The sequence below is a fragment of the Barbus barbus genome (assembly GCF_936440315.1).
Source record: "Barbus barbus genome assembly, chromosome: 5".
NCBI lineage: Eukaryota > Metazoa > Chordata > Actinopteri > Cypriniformes > Cyprinidae > Barbus > Barbus barbus.
This window is the reverse complement of record NC_136733.1, coordinates 27866924-27880721: the sequence shown is the minus strand read 5'-3', so window position 1 is coordinate 27880721 and position 13798 is coordinate 27866924. Positions and strand designations below refer to the sequence as shown.

Below are 13798 nucleotides of genomic sequence, written 5' to 3'. Positions count from 1 at the left end.
AGTGTGTTTGCGTATACAGTGGAACAACACACTCAACTCCAGCTACTACAGGACAGTTATACAACACAAAGTGAAGACAAGTGAAAGTGTGAGAGTTTTAAAAAGTCTTCTTACTCATTTGCATTGCTTGTATACTAGGTACTATTGTTAAACATATACATAGTGTGCAATACATCTGATTATATATTTTTATGAAGTAAACAGAGAAAAAGGGAACCATACTAAAGCCTCAAATTATCTGTCAAACGATATCCTGTTAAGAAATACAGCCAGGGAGTGGTGTAAGATGCATGGTTAGTAACTACTAACAAACTGGAATGAAAACCACCAAGTCTTATTTAAAACACATACATATTGCACAAACAGAAGGTGGAAGTGAAAGTGAGATTTGGAATTCAAAATGTCTTGCACTGAATCTCTGTGGAGAATTATATGTTGTGTGTATGACTCTGTGGGTCTGGGGAGGCCATGTCATCATCATGTTCAGTAGTCTTGCATAGCAAGTTAACAAGCAGCAGTGGCTAATAATATACTTGGCCTTTGGCAGGGTAGCAGGTAACATGAGTCTAAACACTCAATATGTCCTTCAGCCAAAGCTGGTTTTTAAGGTACAGTGTGTGCATGTCTATTACAGCTTGTACTTTTCTGCACAATTTTTGTTTTATCTCCTAGGATGATTCATTGCTGCATATTTTATTTCATTTTTGAAATGTGCTTGCATGCTTGTAAAAAGTGTTAGGTAGTGGGACAGAGAGGAGGTCTCACAGGTCATCTGAAGCGGTGTGGAATTTCATTTTCAATTCGTATAATAGTCTGACACTTACTATATTTGGTATTCCTGAATGATGCAAAACACTATGCACTAATAGTATCTAATTGCATTAACTAATTGAATTCACTGCAATGCAATTGATGCCTAAATGCATGGAAAATGCAACTCTGCAGGTCTGTTATGTGTCAGGATGGGATGTGTCCATCAAATGATATTACTGTTTGCCCAATTGAGTCTAAGATCGGAGAGAACATATGAAATATTAACTAATCAACCAATACTAACTTGTTCAGCTATGCCAAAAACTGCAGCAGTATCTAAGAAATAGTGAAGTATTCAAGTTTATTTTGTATCAAGTATATGATGATGTCAGAAAGGAAGACCTGTTTTTATGAGTTTATCTGTATGTTTTTGTTAAACTCTCATGACCCTCATTTCTCTCTCTTTTCAACACTCCTACATTCCATCCTCTGTCTCTCTGGGTTGTATTGCCTTTACTCAACAAAGAACTCGATCAGTGAAGTTGATATAAATCAGAATTTGATGTTAATGATTAATGGCAGAACTTAGCATGACACATATGGATACACATTAAGTAAACAAGTAGTTTACAAAAGTAAATTGATTGTACACTATGAAACTTTTCAATAACTGTACTGCATTATATTTCAATTGCTTTTAATGACTTTAATGTGTTCCACTCTATGTGAGAATGTCACATGAACTTGAGGACCGCACAATCCAGCTCAAAATGTTTCATATCTTATATATGACAAGAATATACTTATATTCATACAGACATACAGAAAGAGAGAGCACTTCCCCTTTCATATCCATAGTAGTGTGAGCCTGCTAATGGAACCACAGATAATTATTCTGACACCCTGGTTCATACCGTTTCACTCTCTAAGTGTGTGACTGCAGTCTAGCCACTTACATTAGTACATAAGGAGTGTATCATGTGTACATTCGGCATGTGTTGCATGAAATGTAATAACACAGAGTGTATTAATGTGCAGCTCAGTGAGTCTACCAATACACAGTGTGCCTGGCCAACGTAACATATTATTTATATAATTATGGAGGATTTTTCTCTAAATAATTATACAGTGCATATGAAATACTTTTTTTGTAGATTTTGTAAATATTTTACTGCTTTGTTGATGTGCATTTATGAAGCTTAGTAAGAAATCCTAGATAGATTTAAGACAGAAGATTATATTGCTGTGTTATGGATGAAAATATTGACAGCATAATTGAAAATGTCTGAAAAGTCTATTTCAAAGAAAATGTAGTTAAGCCACCATTATTTATTTTGTGACACATACTTTTTCTCGTTCTGTGATTGTAGCCAGTGGACTTTTGTCATATAATGAGTACCTGACTGAATTGTAATTGCTGGTTCGCCACATTTATGTGGATTTACTGATGTTTGTGTGGCTTCAGTAGCATGCAGAATGTTGTTCTGTGCTCAGGAAGCAGATGTACACCATGTAAAGTGATGCATTGTTGTTATTTGTGGTTCAGATACTGTAGATACAGAACTGCCCATCAGTAGAGACAGAACAACCAACAACTCTCCCTGATGGCCACCTGCTGCCACTACAATCTGAAAACAAGAAAGAAGAGTGATGCGAGGATTATGAGAACATAATAAGACACACAATGTTCTTGTTTTTTTAACTGTTTAAACTATCACTGTTTATGTATTTTAATTTTAGGTATTTCTATATTTTTTATTTTCTACTCCTACCAGTACCAGTGCAGTGTAATTGGTCTTTGTGTGCGTAATTGCTCAGAGAGTAGTATGAGTTTGTTTCCACTTGAAGCGCTATTGTGTTTTCAGTTGAATACCACAACACTGACACAACACTGACACTGACATTTTTTCACCCTTTTTCTCTACAAGCATTTTCTTAGCTTTAGAAAATGCACAAGCTCAGTTCATAAAATACAGCTTGCAAAACTAAACTTTATTATTGAGGTGTGACAACAGTATGCAACACAGGAAGTTTTATTCTCTGGAATGCTTGTTTCATATATGATTAATAGGAGATACTGGGTGGATGCTTGTGGGAGCAGCTGGTTTGGTGTTTGTCTGCAGATTTTTAAGTGCCAGGCCTTTGTTTATTTGGCAAGGCTCAGGATTTCAGAAAGGGCGTTAGATCTTAAGAAGTCAGTAGTTGCAGCAACTGAGGGGGATGTGCTTGAGAGGGTCATCCAGATGCATTTTTTGAGACGGCTCAGGTGGCCTCTGCTCTTTTTCGTATCTGCTTACAATATCACAGGTCTTGACTGAGGATAAGGAAGAAAATACGTAATATTTGTGTACATTCATTAGGCCTCATTCATGCAACACAAGCAGAAGAGATTTCTGTGTAAGTAGTTTGTAAAATATTCTTATGTACATTGTTGCATCAAACTGAAATGTTTCATGACAGAAATTCATTACATGTTTAATTAATAAGGCCAATTATATTTTAGTTTGGATGGGGATGTTGAGCAGAGAGACAGAAATACATTAATTCAGAATACAAGACTTTCAAATCACATGAGCGAATATTTTATTCACAATAGAACATAGAGAACATAAATGTTTAAACAGAGAAATTTTTACACTTGTATCCACCAAATGAGCTAATTTCAAATTTGAAGCCTGCTACAGGCCTAAAAAAAAGTTGGCACGGGGGCAACAAAGGGCTGAAAGAGCAAGAAATTTTGAAAAGATTAAACTGGGAAAACATCTAGTAACTAATTAAGTTAATTGGCATCAGGTCTGTAACATGATTAGCTATAAAAGGGATGTCTTAGAGAGGCAGAGTCTCTCAGAAGTAAAGATGGGCAGAGGCTAGTCAGTGCATAACATCATCAAACGAGTCAGAGAAATTGGAGAAATCTCTGTGCGTAAGGGACAAGGCCGAAGACCTTTGTTGGATGCCCGTGGTCTTCGGGCCCTCAGATGACACTGCATCACTCATCGGCGTGATTCTGTCATTGACATTACTAAATGGGCCCAGGAACACTTCCAGAAACCACTGTCGGTAAACACAATCCACCGTGCCATCTGCAGATGCCAACTAAAGCTCTATCACACAAAAAGGAAGCCATATGGTCATGGAACATGGTCCAGAAGCATCGCCGTGTCCTGTGGGCCAAGGCTCATTTAAAATGGATTGTTTCAAAGTGGAAAAGTGTTCTATGGACAGAGGAGTCCAAATTTGACATTCTTGTTGGAAATCACAGACGCCGTGTCCTCCGGGCTAAAGAGGAGAGAGACCTTCCAGCGTGTTATCAGTGTTCAGTTCAAAAGCCAGCATCTCTGATGGTATGGGGGTGCATAAGTGCATACGGTATGGGCAGCTTGCATGTTTTGGAAGGCATTATGAATGCTGAAAGGTGTATATAAAGGTTTTAGAGCAACATGCGCCTCCTTCCAGACGACGTCTATTTCAGGGAAGGCCTCGTGCATTTCAGCAGGACAATGCAAAACCACATACTGCAGCTATTACAACAGCATGGGTTCGTAGTAGAAGTGTCCGGGTGCTGAATTGGCCTGCCTGCAGTCCAGATTTTTCACCTATAGAGAACATTTGGCGCATCATTAAACGAAAAATACGTCATAGATGACCACGAACTCTTCAGCAGCTGGAAACCTATACCAGGTAGGAATGGGACCGAAATCACCGAAACTCCAGAAACCCATAACCTCGATGCCAAGATGGCTTCAAACTGTTTTGAAAAGAGATGCTACACCATGGTAAACATGCCCCCGTCCCAACTATTTAGAGACCTGTTGTCACAGTTCACATTATTCACTGGCCTCTTCTGGTCGTTTTGTGTACTGCCGAGCTGAGTTATCAGCTTCAGCTGTGGCTCATCAGCGCTCCTACTTAAGCTCTCCGGGTTTGTCTTGTCTTTGTCAGATTGTTTGGTTACTCATGTGTGTGTTTCTGTCTCGTGCAGTTCTTCCTTGCCTTGCAGTTGTCTCCGTACCGGTTTGCTGTGGACTCCTGAACTAGTCGGACTTCAGCTCTTTCATATTTGGAGTTGGATTACCTTCACCCCTTGCAGCTCTGCGCTACCGAGGAACTGACCATTTCTTGCATCCACAATTCCTTCCACCAGACTTCTCTGTGTGTACTCCTGTCTGCCTAATAAACCGTATTATCTGCATTTGCAATTTAACCTCTCATTTACCAGTTCCAACATTAATTTCTCATTTTAAACATTTATCTACAGTAGTGGTCAGAATTATTGGCACCCTTGGTAAATATGATCAAAGAAGGCTCTGAAAATAAACCTGCATTATTAATCCTTTTGATCTTTTATTAAAAAAAATCTAAAATCTAATCTTTAATTGAACTAAAACAATTGAAAATGGGGGAAAATCTCATTATGAAATGTTTTTCTCAAATATATGTTGGACACAATTATTGGTACCCCTAGAAATTCTTATGAGTAAAATAACTGTGAAGTATATTCCCATTCATATTTACAATTTTGAGCACTCCAGGGGGATTATGAACATGAAATTATCCAGCCATGGCTTCCTGTTTCACAGAAATATAAATAGTAATAGTAATTCCCTTAATAATCCATCACAATGAGAAAATCCAAAGAATATATTTCTGATGTGCAGGAAAAGATAACTGAGCTTCACAAATTAGTGAAGTGGCTTTAAGAAAAGAGCTAGAGCAGTGAAAATTCCCGTTTCCACCATCAGGGCAATAATTAAGAATTTACAATCAACAGAAAATGTTATGAATCTGCCTGGAAAAGGACATGTGTCTATATCATCCTAATGCACGGTGAGGAGGTGAATTTGAGTGGCCAAAGACTCTTCAAGGACCACAGATGGAGAATTTTAGAGAAAGGTTGAGTTTCGGGGGCCGGAAAACCTTAAAACAAATGGTCAAACAGCCCCTACATCACCACATGTTGTTCGGGAGGGTTTCAAGAAAAATTATCCTTGCTCATCCAAAACCTCCAGCATATTCAGTTATCAGACACGACTGGAACGTCAAATGGGACTGGATTCTATGGTCAGATGAAAAACTAAAAAATGAGCTTTTTAGCAGCAAACACTCAAGATGGGTTTGGTGCACACAGGGATAAAAAGTACCCCATGTGTACAATGAAATATACTGCTGTATTTTTGATGTTGTGGGCCTATATTTCTGTTGGAGGTCCTGTACATCTTGTTTAGACACATGGCATCATGGATTCTATCAAATACCAACAGAAAAAAAATCAATAAGTGACTGACTCGGTTAGAAATCTTATAATGGGCCATGTTTGGATCTTCCAACCGTATAATAATCCAAACACAAACCTCAAAAACAACACAAAAATGGGTCACTGAGCACAAAACCAAGCTTCTGCTGGCCATTCCAGTCCTCTGACCTGAACCCTGTAGAAAATGAGTGAGAAGAAGCACCGTCATGGAGCTGTGGATCTGAAGGATCTGGAGAGATTCTGGATGAAGGAATGGTCTCTGATCTCTTGTCAGGCGTTCTCTAACCTCATCAGGTATTACAGGAGAAAATTTAGAGCTGTTAAACTGGCAAATGGACGGTGCCACTAATTGTGGCCGATGTGTATTAGAGAAAAATATACTTCATAATGATATTTCGCCCCATTTTAAATTCTTATTATCCAATGAAAGGTTAGATTTTTGTGTTTTTTTTTAATGAAAAGATTAAAAGGATTAACAATGCAGATTAATTTTCACAGCCTTCTTTGATCATATTTACCAAGGATGGCAATAATTCTGACCACGACTGTATGTTCTATTGAGAATAAAATTTTGGCTCATGTGATTTGAAATTCTTTTAGTTTTCATTTTATTCAAATTTAAAAAACGTCCCAACATTTCTGGAATTCGGTTTGTATATAAAAAAAATTGATAGATATAATTATTAAGTGGCTATGGATATTAACATATATTTTAAATATTAAAATATTAATATATTATAGAAATAATAAAGAAATAAAATCTTTACACATGCAAATATAAACATGAAGTAATTTAATTAAACTCTATGCTAAATCTATTTGATGAGAAATTTGTTTTTCTTTTTTTAGGGGGGGGGGGGGGGGCAAATATTCATTATTTTACTTAGATTTGTGGAGGTATTGTAAAATTGTAATTGTAAAATATTTTATTGAGCTTATCCTGGGTTTGTGCACATGCATTTTCAAGATACTATTAAGTTACATTTATTTGAAAGATATACTGATGGATTTGATATATGCAATGAACACTGCTTGTTCAGGCAGCCTTGGACTGAACTTTAAATCTTTGCATTATAAGTCCTTCATGTTGTCTTTATGGGTGTGGTAGGCTATATGCAAGTTAATGCTGCTTATGAATAATACTCTATTTCGCCTCAACCTGCTCTCCAAATATTGTGATAAAAATGAAGTGTTTGAAATGCTCTGAACTCATAAATCTTTGCGTTCTATCCTAATGTCAACTCGCAGCATTATATCTGTCCCTATGTATGCTGTGTATTGGTCAAAACTATCAAATACAAGTGTCTTCAGATTCAGATGGTGACTCACTTCTGAGTAAAGTGCAGTTAAATAGCTTGCGTAAATGCAGAAGGCTGTTCTTAACCAGTTTTCTGGGTGGGGCAGACCATATTAAAACACTTCCTCGTGTTTGCTGTGCTTGGACTGAGAGGAAAACAGGCTGAAATGGCGGCTGACTGGAAACAGAAGTGTGACTCGCAGTGGCAGCTGGGGGCTCACGGTGTCCCTATGCCCGACAGCGTGGACTGGAAATCGGTGTTTGACAAGAAGTCGTTTGAACGCAACCTACTGCAGAACCCCTCGCCTTACGGTAATGACGTCACACACCGTTCTGTCTAGCTAGCGCTACTTCACTCTTTATCGTTTAATCAAATATCTGCTCCAACTTTGATGTAACTGTAGAAAGCAACATTTATTATTATCTTGAGATAGAGTAGAGGAGATCGAGGATATGGTTTTAACACAGGTTAGTTTAACTATTGAGAAATTGGGTGAATCATGCATGAACGTTACTCTATAGAGTTACACGTACATACATAAATAGTATATTATTTTGTTGTTAAATTATACATTGTATTTACTCTCGACTTGATTTGTGTTTTAAAATAAAATGTTTTCTATTTTTTAAAATTAATATGAAATTAAATTTACCTTGGGAAAAAAAAAAAACATCACAGGAAGTGGCACCCTTACAAAAAAAATCCTACATGAATTCCTGCAGAATTTTTTTTTTTTTGTAAGGGATTATCTGCACAGTAAAAAAAATCCTGTAGTTCATCTGTGAATATTAGGCAAATATTAAATGAATTGGAGTAACATACGTGTAAGATGATAAAAGGGAATGTTTGTTGTCGTTTTGTGGAAGAATTATGTTTACATGTTTGTGGATGTATAGGAAAAAGAAACAAGATACTAGTTATTACTTAGTTATTTGATTGTGAATTTAAGAAATGCATCGTGCAGTGCTGAAACAATGCCAAAACGTAGCAGCGAAAAGTACCACCAAAAATGTGCATATGCCTCTCATATTGGCACTTGTAGTCGGTTTTTTAAAAACTACTGCAAAAGTTGTCTTTAAATTATATGGATGCATTTATTATTTGGCTAAATGGATTTTTGACATAAAAATTTGAAAAACAGTAGGCCTATTTGCAATTAAATTTTACTGCAATATAAACTGATCCTTTTCATTTAGCCAAATCTTTCTAACTGTTTTTTTTTCTTGTTCAACAACCAGGTGTAAAGCACACCATCCCACCACCCGAACCCCCTCGATCGGGAATGCCACCTCCTCCAAACCAACCACCTCAGTTTGAGCCCGATGGTGAGTCAACAACCAAAACAGTATCTCCGTTGCCTACAGTATGAGCTCACCGCTACTGGATTTTAAATCCTCTGCCATGGAAATGTGTTATATTATATCTTTGATTAAAACAACATGAATTGTTGATAGATTGAACTTTAAACCAAAACCTTTGCTGTTCTTAATGTCTTTGGTTGGATGTTAATTGTAGGTAATTTCTCTGGCTGGAAAACTAGCACAGAAGTTTTACCATATGACACTAGTGGAATTCCCCCCGGGGTTGTGGTCTGCCATCTGCCTCAGTACAGGTGAGTGTCACTTCTGCAAAAAAAATGTATCTTTGTCCCAAAAACCTATAAAGGCATTGGCCCAATTGTTCCAACACTTCCAATAGAGATAATTAAAAACAAAACAAAAAACCTTTCCTTACAGTACTCCAGAAAAAAACTTGGCTTGTCAGTTCTTCAGGGTGAGAAAAAGGTCATATAATCTCTCTGACATAGTCTTTGTGTTTCTTAATTTCAGGTGGTTCTCTCTAGAGCAGTGTGTGGACCTGAAGGCAGAGGGTCTGTGGGACCAATTGCTAGATGACTTTCAGCCTGAGATCGTCATTGAGGACTGGTGAGTTATAGGACCTGTTATGAAAATAGTAATTTGCAGTGTATGCAGTCTTCTAACAGTAATTGCAAACTGAGCTTCGCAGAAGAGTCAAAAATTTAGGTAATTTAAAAGCTGTTTCAACAAAGGAAGTTTGCTGTAATGCAATCTCTTCCTGTCTTGGCAAAATTATCATCCGATTTTCAAATGGTTTGCAGCTGAAGAAAAAAGCACAAAGGAATCTGAAGTAATTTCTGACATAGCTGGACAATTTAATCTGTGACAACTGTTTTCTATTTTAGAAACAGTTTGAATTGTTGTGATTATTGGTTTGAAAGGACATGTCTGATTTGAGGCAAAATCGCAGGTTTAATATACACTTAATTAAGTGTTTGTGTGTTTCTCTTCATGTGTAGGTATGAGGAAAGCCAGCTTCATAAATCTATCTATCAGCTTGATGTGAAGCTCTTGGGTGCTGATGGTAAGACGGTCATCAAGCAGCACACATATAACCCTGAAGAGAACCTGGAGTGCTACTCGCACACCTGGAAAAAGGTAGCACACACGTACATACACATTTATATTTATATATTTATATTAATAAGTATTTTATCTTCATGACGTGTGTTTATGTGAATAGGTCTCCCATGTTTTCTCCAAGTATGGGCCAGGAGTGAGGTACATTCACTTTCTTCACAGACTGAAGAACCAGTTCATGGTTGAATTCTTCAATACCAAAGTCACAGACAGCTCGATTATTATCAAGACCAGCAAAGCCAGTGTGAAATAATCCATAAGTCAAAAAAAAAAAAAAAAACTTGTAGGAGTTGATACACTCTGTAGACTTTGTTTTTTTAGAATGAAGCACTGTTGTTTCGAATGTTTTTATAAATGATCTGTCCTTTCATAAGATGTATCTAGCAGGCTGATTATGTAATAAAACATTCTACATTCATTTTGTGGCACTGTTTTCTTGTTTCACTATAGCGCTAGACGCACTGGTGTCATTATGTTTTAGTACTTAAGGCCAGCAGATGGCGATATAGCTCACTGATTGCAGACGCTGTGACCTGTGCGTAGGCTATTACAATGGTAAAAATCATTTCTGTACAATTACAGTATTTACTACTTATTTTACAACTGTAAAGCCATAAAGAATATGGAATCAGAATTATATTTCATAATTCAGAACTAGTTGCCATTTTGTGTTATTTTTATTTTTAAAGACAGTGGTGGTTGTATTTATTTATTTATTTTGTGACAGCAGTAACAGCATGGTAGCATGGTAAATTATTGTAAGGGCAGTTCACAAACACTTAAAACATATTTACTACTATAGCCTAACATTAACATATAATTTAGCAATAAATATATATTTATCTATTTTACATTTAAAGTATCTCTGTTTTTAAAAGCTTTTAATTATTATTATTGTTTTTAATTAATTTAATTATTAATTAGTTATTATAAATGCATATAGGTGATTGTACCCTCTGGCTTTGCTCCAGTTTTTATGGAGTATATAAAGACCAGTGTTCAGGTATTTTGAGGGCGACATGCTTTGACGCACCAATCAGAGCGTCGCGTTGAGCTGTTGCGCAGTCTATCGCGTGTTGTGCGCGCGGAGGATGCGCGCTTGTTTGGGATGCTCGCATAGTACAGGACAGAAACAGACACACCACGAAAACTTATGGCGCGACTCTCCTGATCACTGGAGCAACATCCTCTACTGCCTCCCGGTCATGTCTGTCCATTCTGAGCTCTGCCATAGAGGTAAGTTCTGTTGAATAAAATAGATAAAGACTTTTACTGGGGTTTATAGTGCTGTATGACATGCACATTGGTTCACTAATTGCCACTATATCTGTCAGGACCGAGTACGCTCTTGACAGCATCTTTGTATATATCATTAACAGAAGAATACAATGAAGTTATTATATATTTGTAAGTGTTTGTACTGTTAATTCACAGTGTCGCATCTGTTGCCAGTCACATGTGCAGTTCAGTCTGTGGCTGGTTTACACAAGTTATTAATGAGCCGTTCAACCTTAGGTCTGTTAGGTTTCTTTTGTATTATTTAGAAGTCGATGAAAGCTAAAAACGAGAGTCATTTTCACCCTACACAAGAAAAAGAGCAAAAGGGCAGTTATTTCTCCTGGCATTGATTTAAACAAAATGTTGATGTAGACATATGTAACCAGTCGGCATATTATTTAGTATTTACTATTATCTAGTGTTTTAGCAGTCGTGGCCTAATGGTTAGAGATTCAGACTTGTAAACCAAAGGTCACAAGTTCGAGTCTCAGTACCAGAAGGAATTGGGGTTGGGGTTGTTTTGTGCATCTCCCTACCCTAGTGGTACCCTTCAAACACAGTGATGGCCTGATGGCCCCATTCAGGTCTGACACTCACTGCTTGCCTTTTAATCTATTATAATTTCACTGAGGGAAACTTAGATCAAAGCATTCTCTATGTGATCTAATGGGATCTAACAATGATCGTAATGATAGTAAATGTTAAAAGTTGTTAACTTTAACTGATCTGACACTTAAAACTTCTTTCACATAACCTTGATTCAGTCAAATTTATATTTTCTGCTATTGTCCACTGAAATAACATGCCATGTCCTTTCGGCTAATCTCAGTAGATCATCTGATAAAGTGGCCTGTTAGAAAATTTCGGCAGCAGAGTAATACTTAAAGTCTTAGATTACATGAAAGTCACGATTTTCTGGTGGAAGTCTGTGTGCTGTCAAAGTGGAACTGATTAAACGGTAACCTGTCTAGCTCAGAAAAGGTGTTGTCTTTCGAAATGGAAAAAAGAAAGAATATTTAGTTACAATCCTTGGTGCGGTCAGTGAGTAACGTGGGTAAACATGTCTGCAGGGAGAATGCACACATCATTGTGTCGTGGTGAGGATGATGATGATGGTGATGAGAATGATAAAGGTTGGGCAGAGGTGTTTCTGTCCCGAAGACTCTCTTACAGAGAAAAGTGTGGGTAAATGAATGCGGGTACACGTGACAGAAGATCCATGCAGGAGAAAGTAACTAATTTATCCTTTCACCTACTCCGGTTACTTTAACATCCTCCAGTCCCAGAATTTACATTCCCAACCGAATGTTCTGTTGTCTATTCTCTTGCTGTGTTTCTTAACAGTCCTACACTATCTAATAGCAGCATCTCCCACATGGGCGCATGTACACACACACACACACACTCACTCACTCACTCACACACACACACACACACACACACACACACACACACACACACACAGACACAGGTTAGTGGTTAACCTCCCAGGGATGGAGGGGCGCCTCTAAACGGTAAAGTATCCGTGAAGTTCTGTAAGAGACAGAAACATGAGACTCGGCATGAGTTCAGTATGGCAGACCATCTTTACAGTAGCACATTGACATAGGCTACACCATAAAACATGCTGAGTCAAAGATGTGCATACACTAGCGTTCAAAGGCAGCACACCTGTTTTCAACACTGTTAATAATAAGAAATGCTTTTTGAGCAGCATATTTGCAGCAAATCAGCATATTAGAATGATTTCTGAAGGATTATGTGACACTGAAGCCTGGAATCAAAATTGAAATGTATGGAGATTTGGTGTGCATTTGAGACTTTCCCTCCAAAAAGTAAACCAGCAAAACGTTATTAATATTTAGGCTATTTATAAACGCTTTATTTTAAACCAGTGCATTTGGGCAAACAGGCTTTCATCAGATTTAGAAGAAATAAAACTCATGAATAAAAATAAAATAGATAAATTAATGAATAATTTAAATTCAAACTTTAATCAACTTTAAGAGCAGAAAAACACAAAAAATTCTTCCTTCTTTTCCTGATATGGTCTTTTCTCTTCTAGTTGATTTGTATGAGTTTTACCTCCTTGGTTTAATTTTCACTCACTTTTAACCAAGGAAAACTGATGTGTTATGGTACAAAAGTTTTATGTTATTAAATACATTTGAACAAAGGGTTGCTGCATATTTTTTGCTATTTCCATGCACTGGTGCTTTCACAAAACTAATCTAGTCCATTATCTCTCTTTCCCTCTTTACCACTCACTTGCTCACACACTCCTTATTTCTCTGTGTTCAGGCTGGTAAATGGGATGTGGTTTGTTAAGTAGCCCTGAGCAGTGAGCACGCAGCCAGACAGGCGTTTTTTTCTGCTCTTTGGACAGGTAATGCAGTGTTTGTATTGCCTGCAGAATGTGATACACTTCGAATGAGGTAAGAGTGAAATGGAACTCTGTAGAGTTCATTTGCACTGGAGGAAATATGGACAGAAGGGTTGAGATAGATTTTGTGTATAAATGAGAGGACATCAATGGTGGTTCGGCTCACATAATACATCCAAATAGCTAATAAATATACATGAAAAATATGGTGTTTTGTGATGGAATGTGTGTTTGTACTGTGATTCACCATGCTTGTTGTAGAAGTGTGTGTGTGTGTTTGTTTGTGTGTGTGCGTGCGTGTGTGTGTGTGTGTGTGTGTGTGTTTGTTTGTGTGTGTGTGTCTGTGCATGTAATGGATGCTATAGTCTTAGAATCATGCTCCTTTTAGATATGA

The 13798-nt window shown here is 37.3% G+C and overlaps 2 protein-coding genes across 2 annotated transcripts in view; both read left to right on the top strand.

Moving 5' to 3' along the window:
* The first annotated feature begins 7382 nt into the window (after positions 1 to 7382).
* Positions 7383 to 10159, top strand: LOC306869398 (F-box only protein 50). Its single transcript, XM_079416163.1, has 6 exons — positions 7383 to 7616; positions 8544 to 8630; positions 8821 to 8917; positions 9135 to 9230; positions 9623 to 9761; positions 9847 to 10159. Exons 1-6 carry the CDS (start codon positions 7472 to 7474, stop codon positions 9994 to 9996), a joined length of 714 nt encoding a protein of 237 aa, XP_079272289.1. The 5' UTR covers positions 7383 to 7471; the 3' UTR covers positions 9997 to 10159.
* A 679-nt stretch (positions 10160 to 10838) lies between these two features.
* Positions 10839 to 13798, top strand: part of LOC306870533 (sodium/calcium exchanger 2-like) — a 36756-nt gene continuing 33796 nt past the window's right edge. Inside the window, exon 1 of the mRNA XM_079417843.1 lies at positions 10839 to 10979. The gene's annotated coding sequence lies outside the window, so the exon portion shown is untranslated. The remainder of the gene's footprint in view (positions 10980 to 13798) is intronic.

Bases quoted from the DNA above. Each gene is read 5' to 3' on its own strand.
- LOC306869398 (XM_079416163.1), top strand. From the start codon at position 7,472: ATGGCGGCTGACTGGAAACAGAAGTGTGACTCGCAGTGGCAGCTGGGG. The intron at 7,617-8,543 runs GTAATGACGTCA...TTCAACAACCAG, and splicing joins GCAGAACCCCTCGCCTTACG to GTGTAAAGCACACCATCCCA. The intron at 9,762-9,846 runs GTAGCACACACG...TTATGTGAATAG, and splicing joins ACTCGCACACCTGGAAAAAG to GTCTCCCATGTTTTCTCCAA.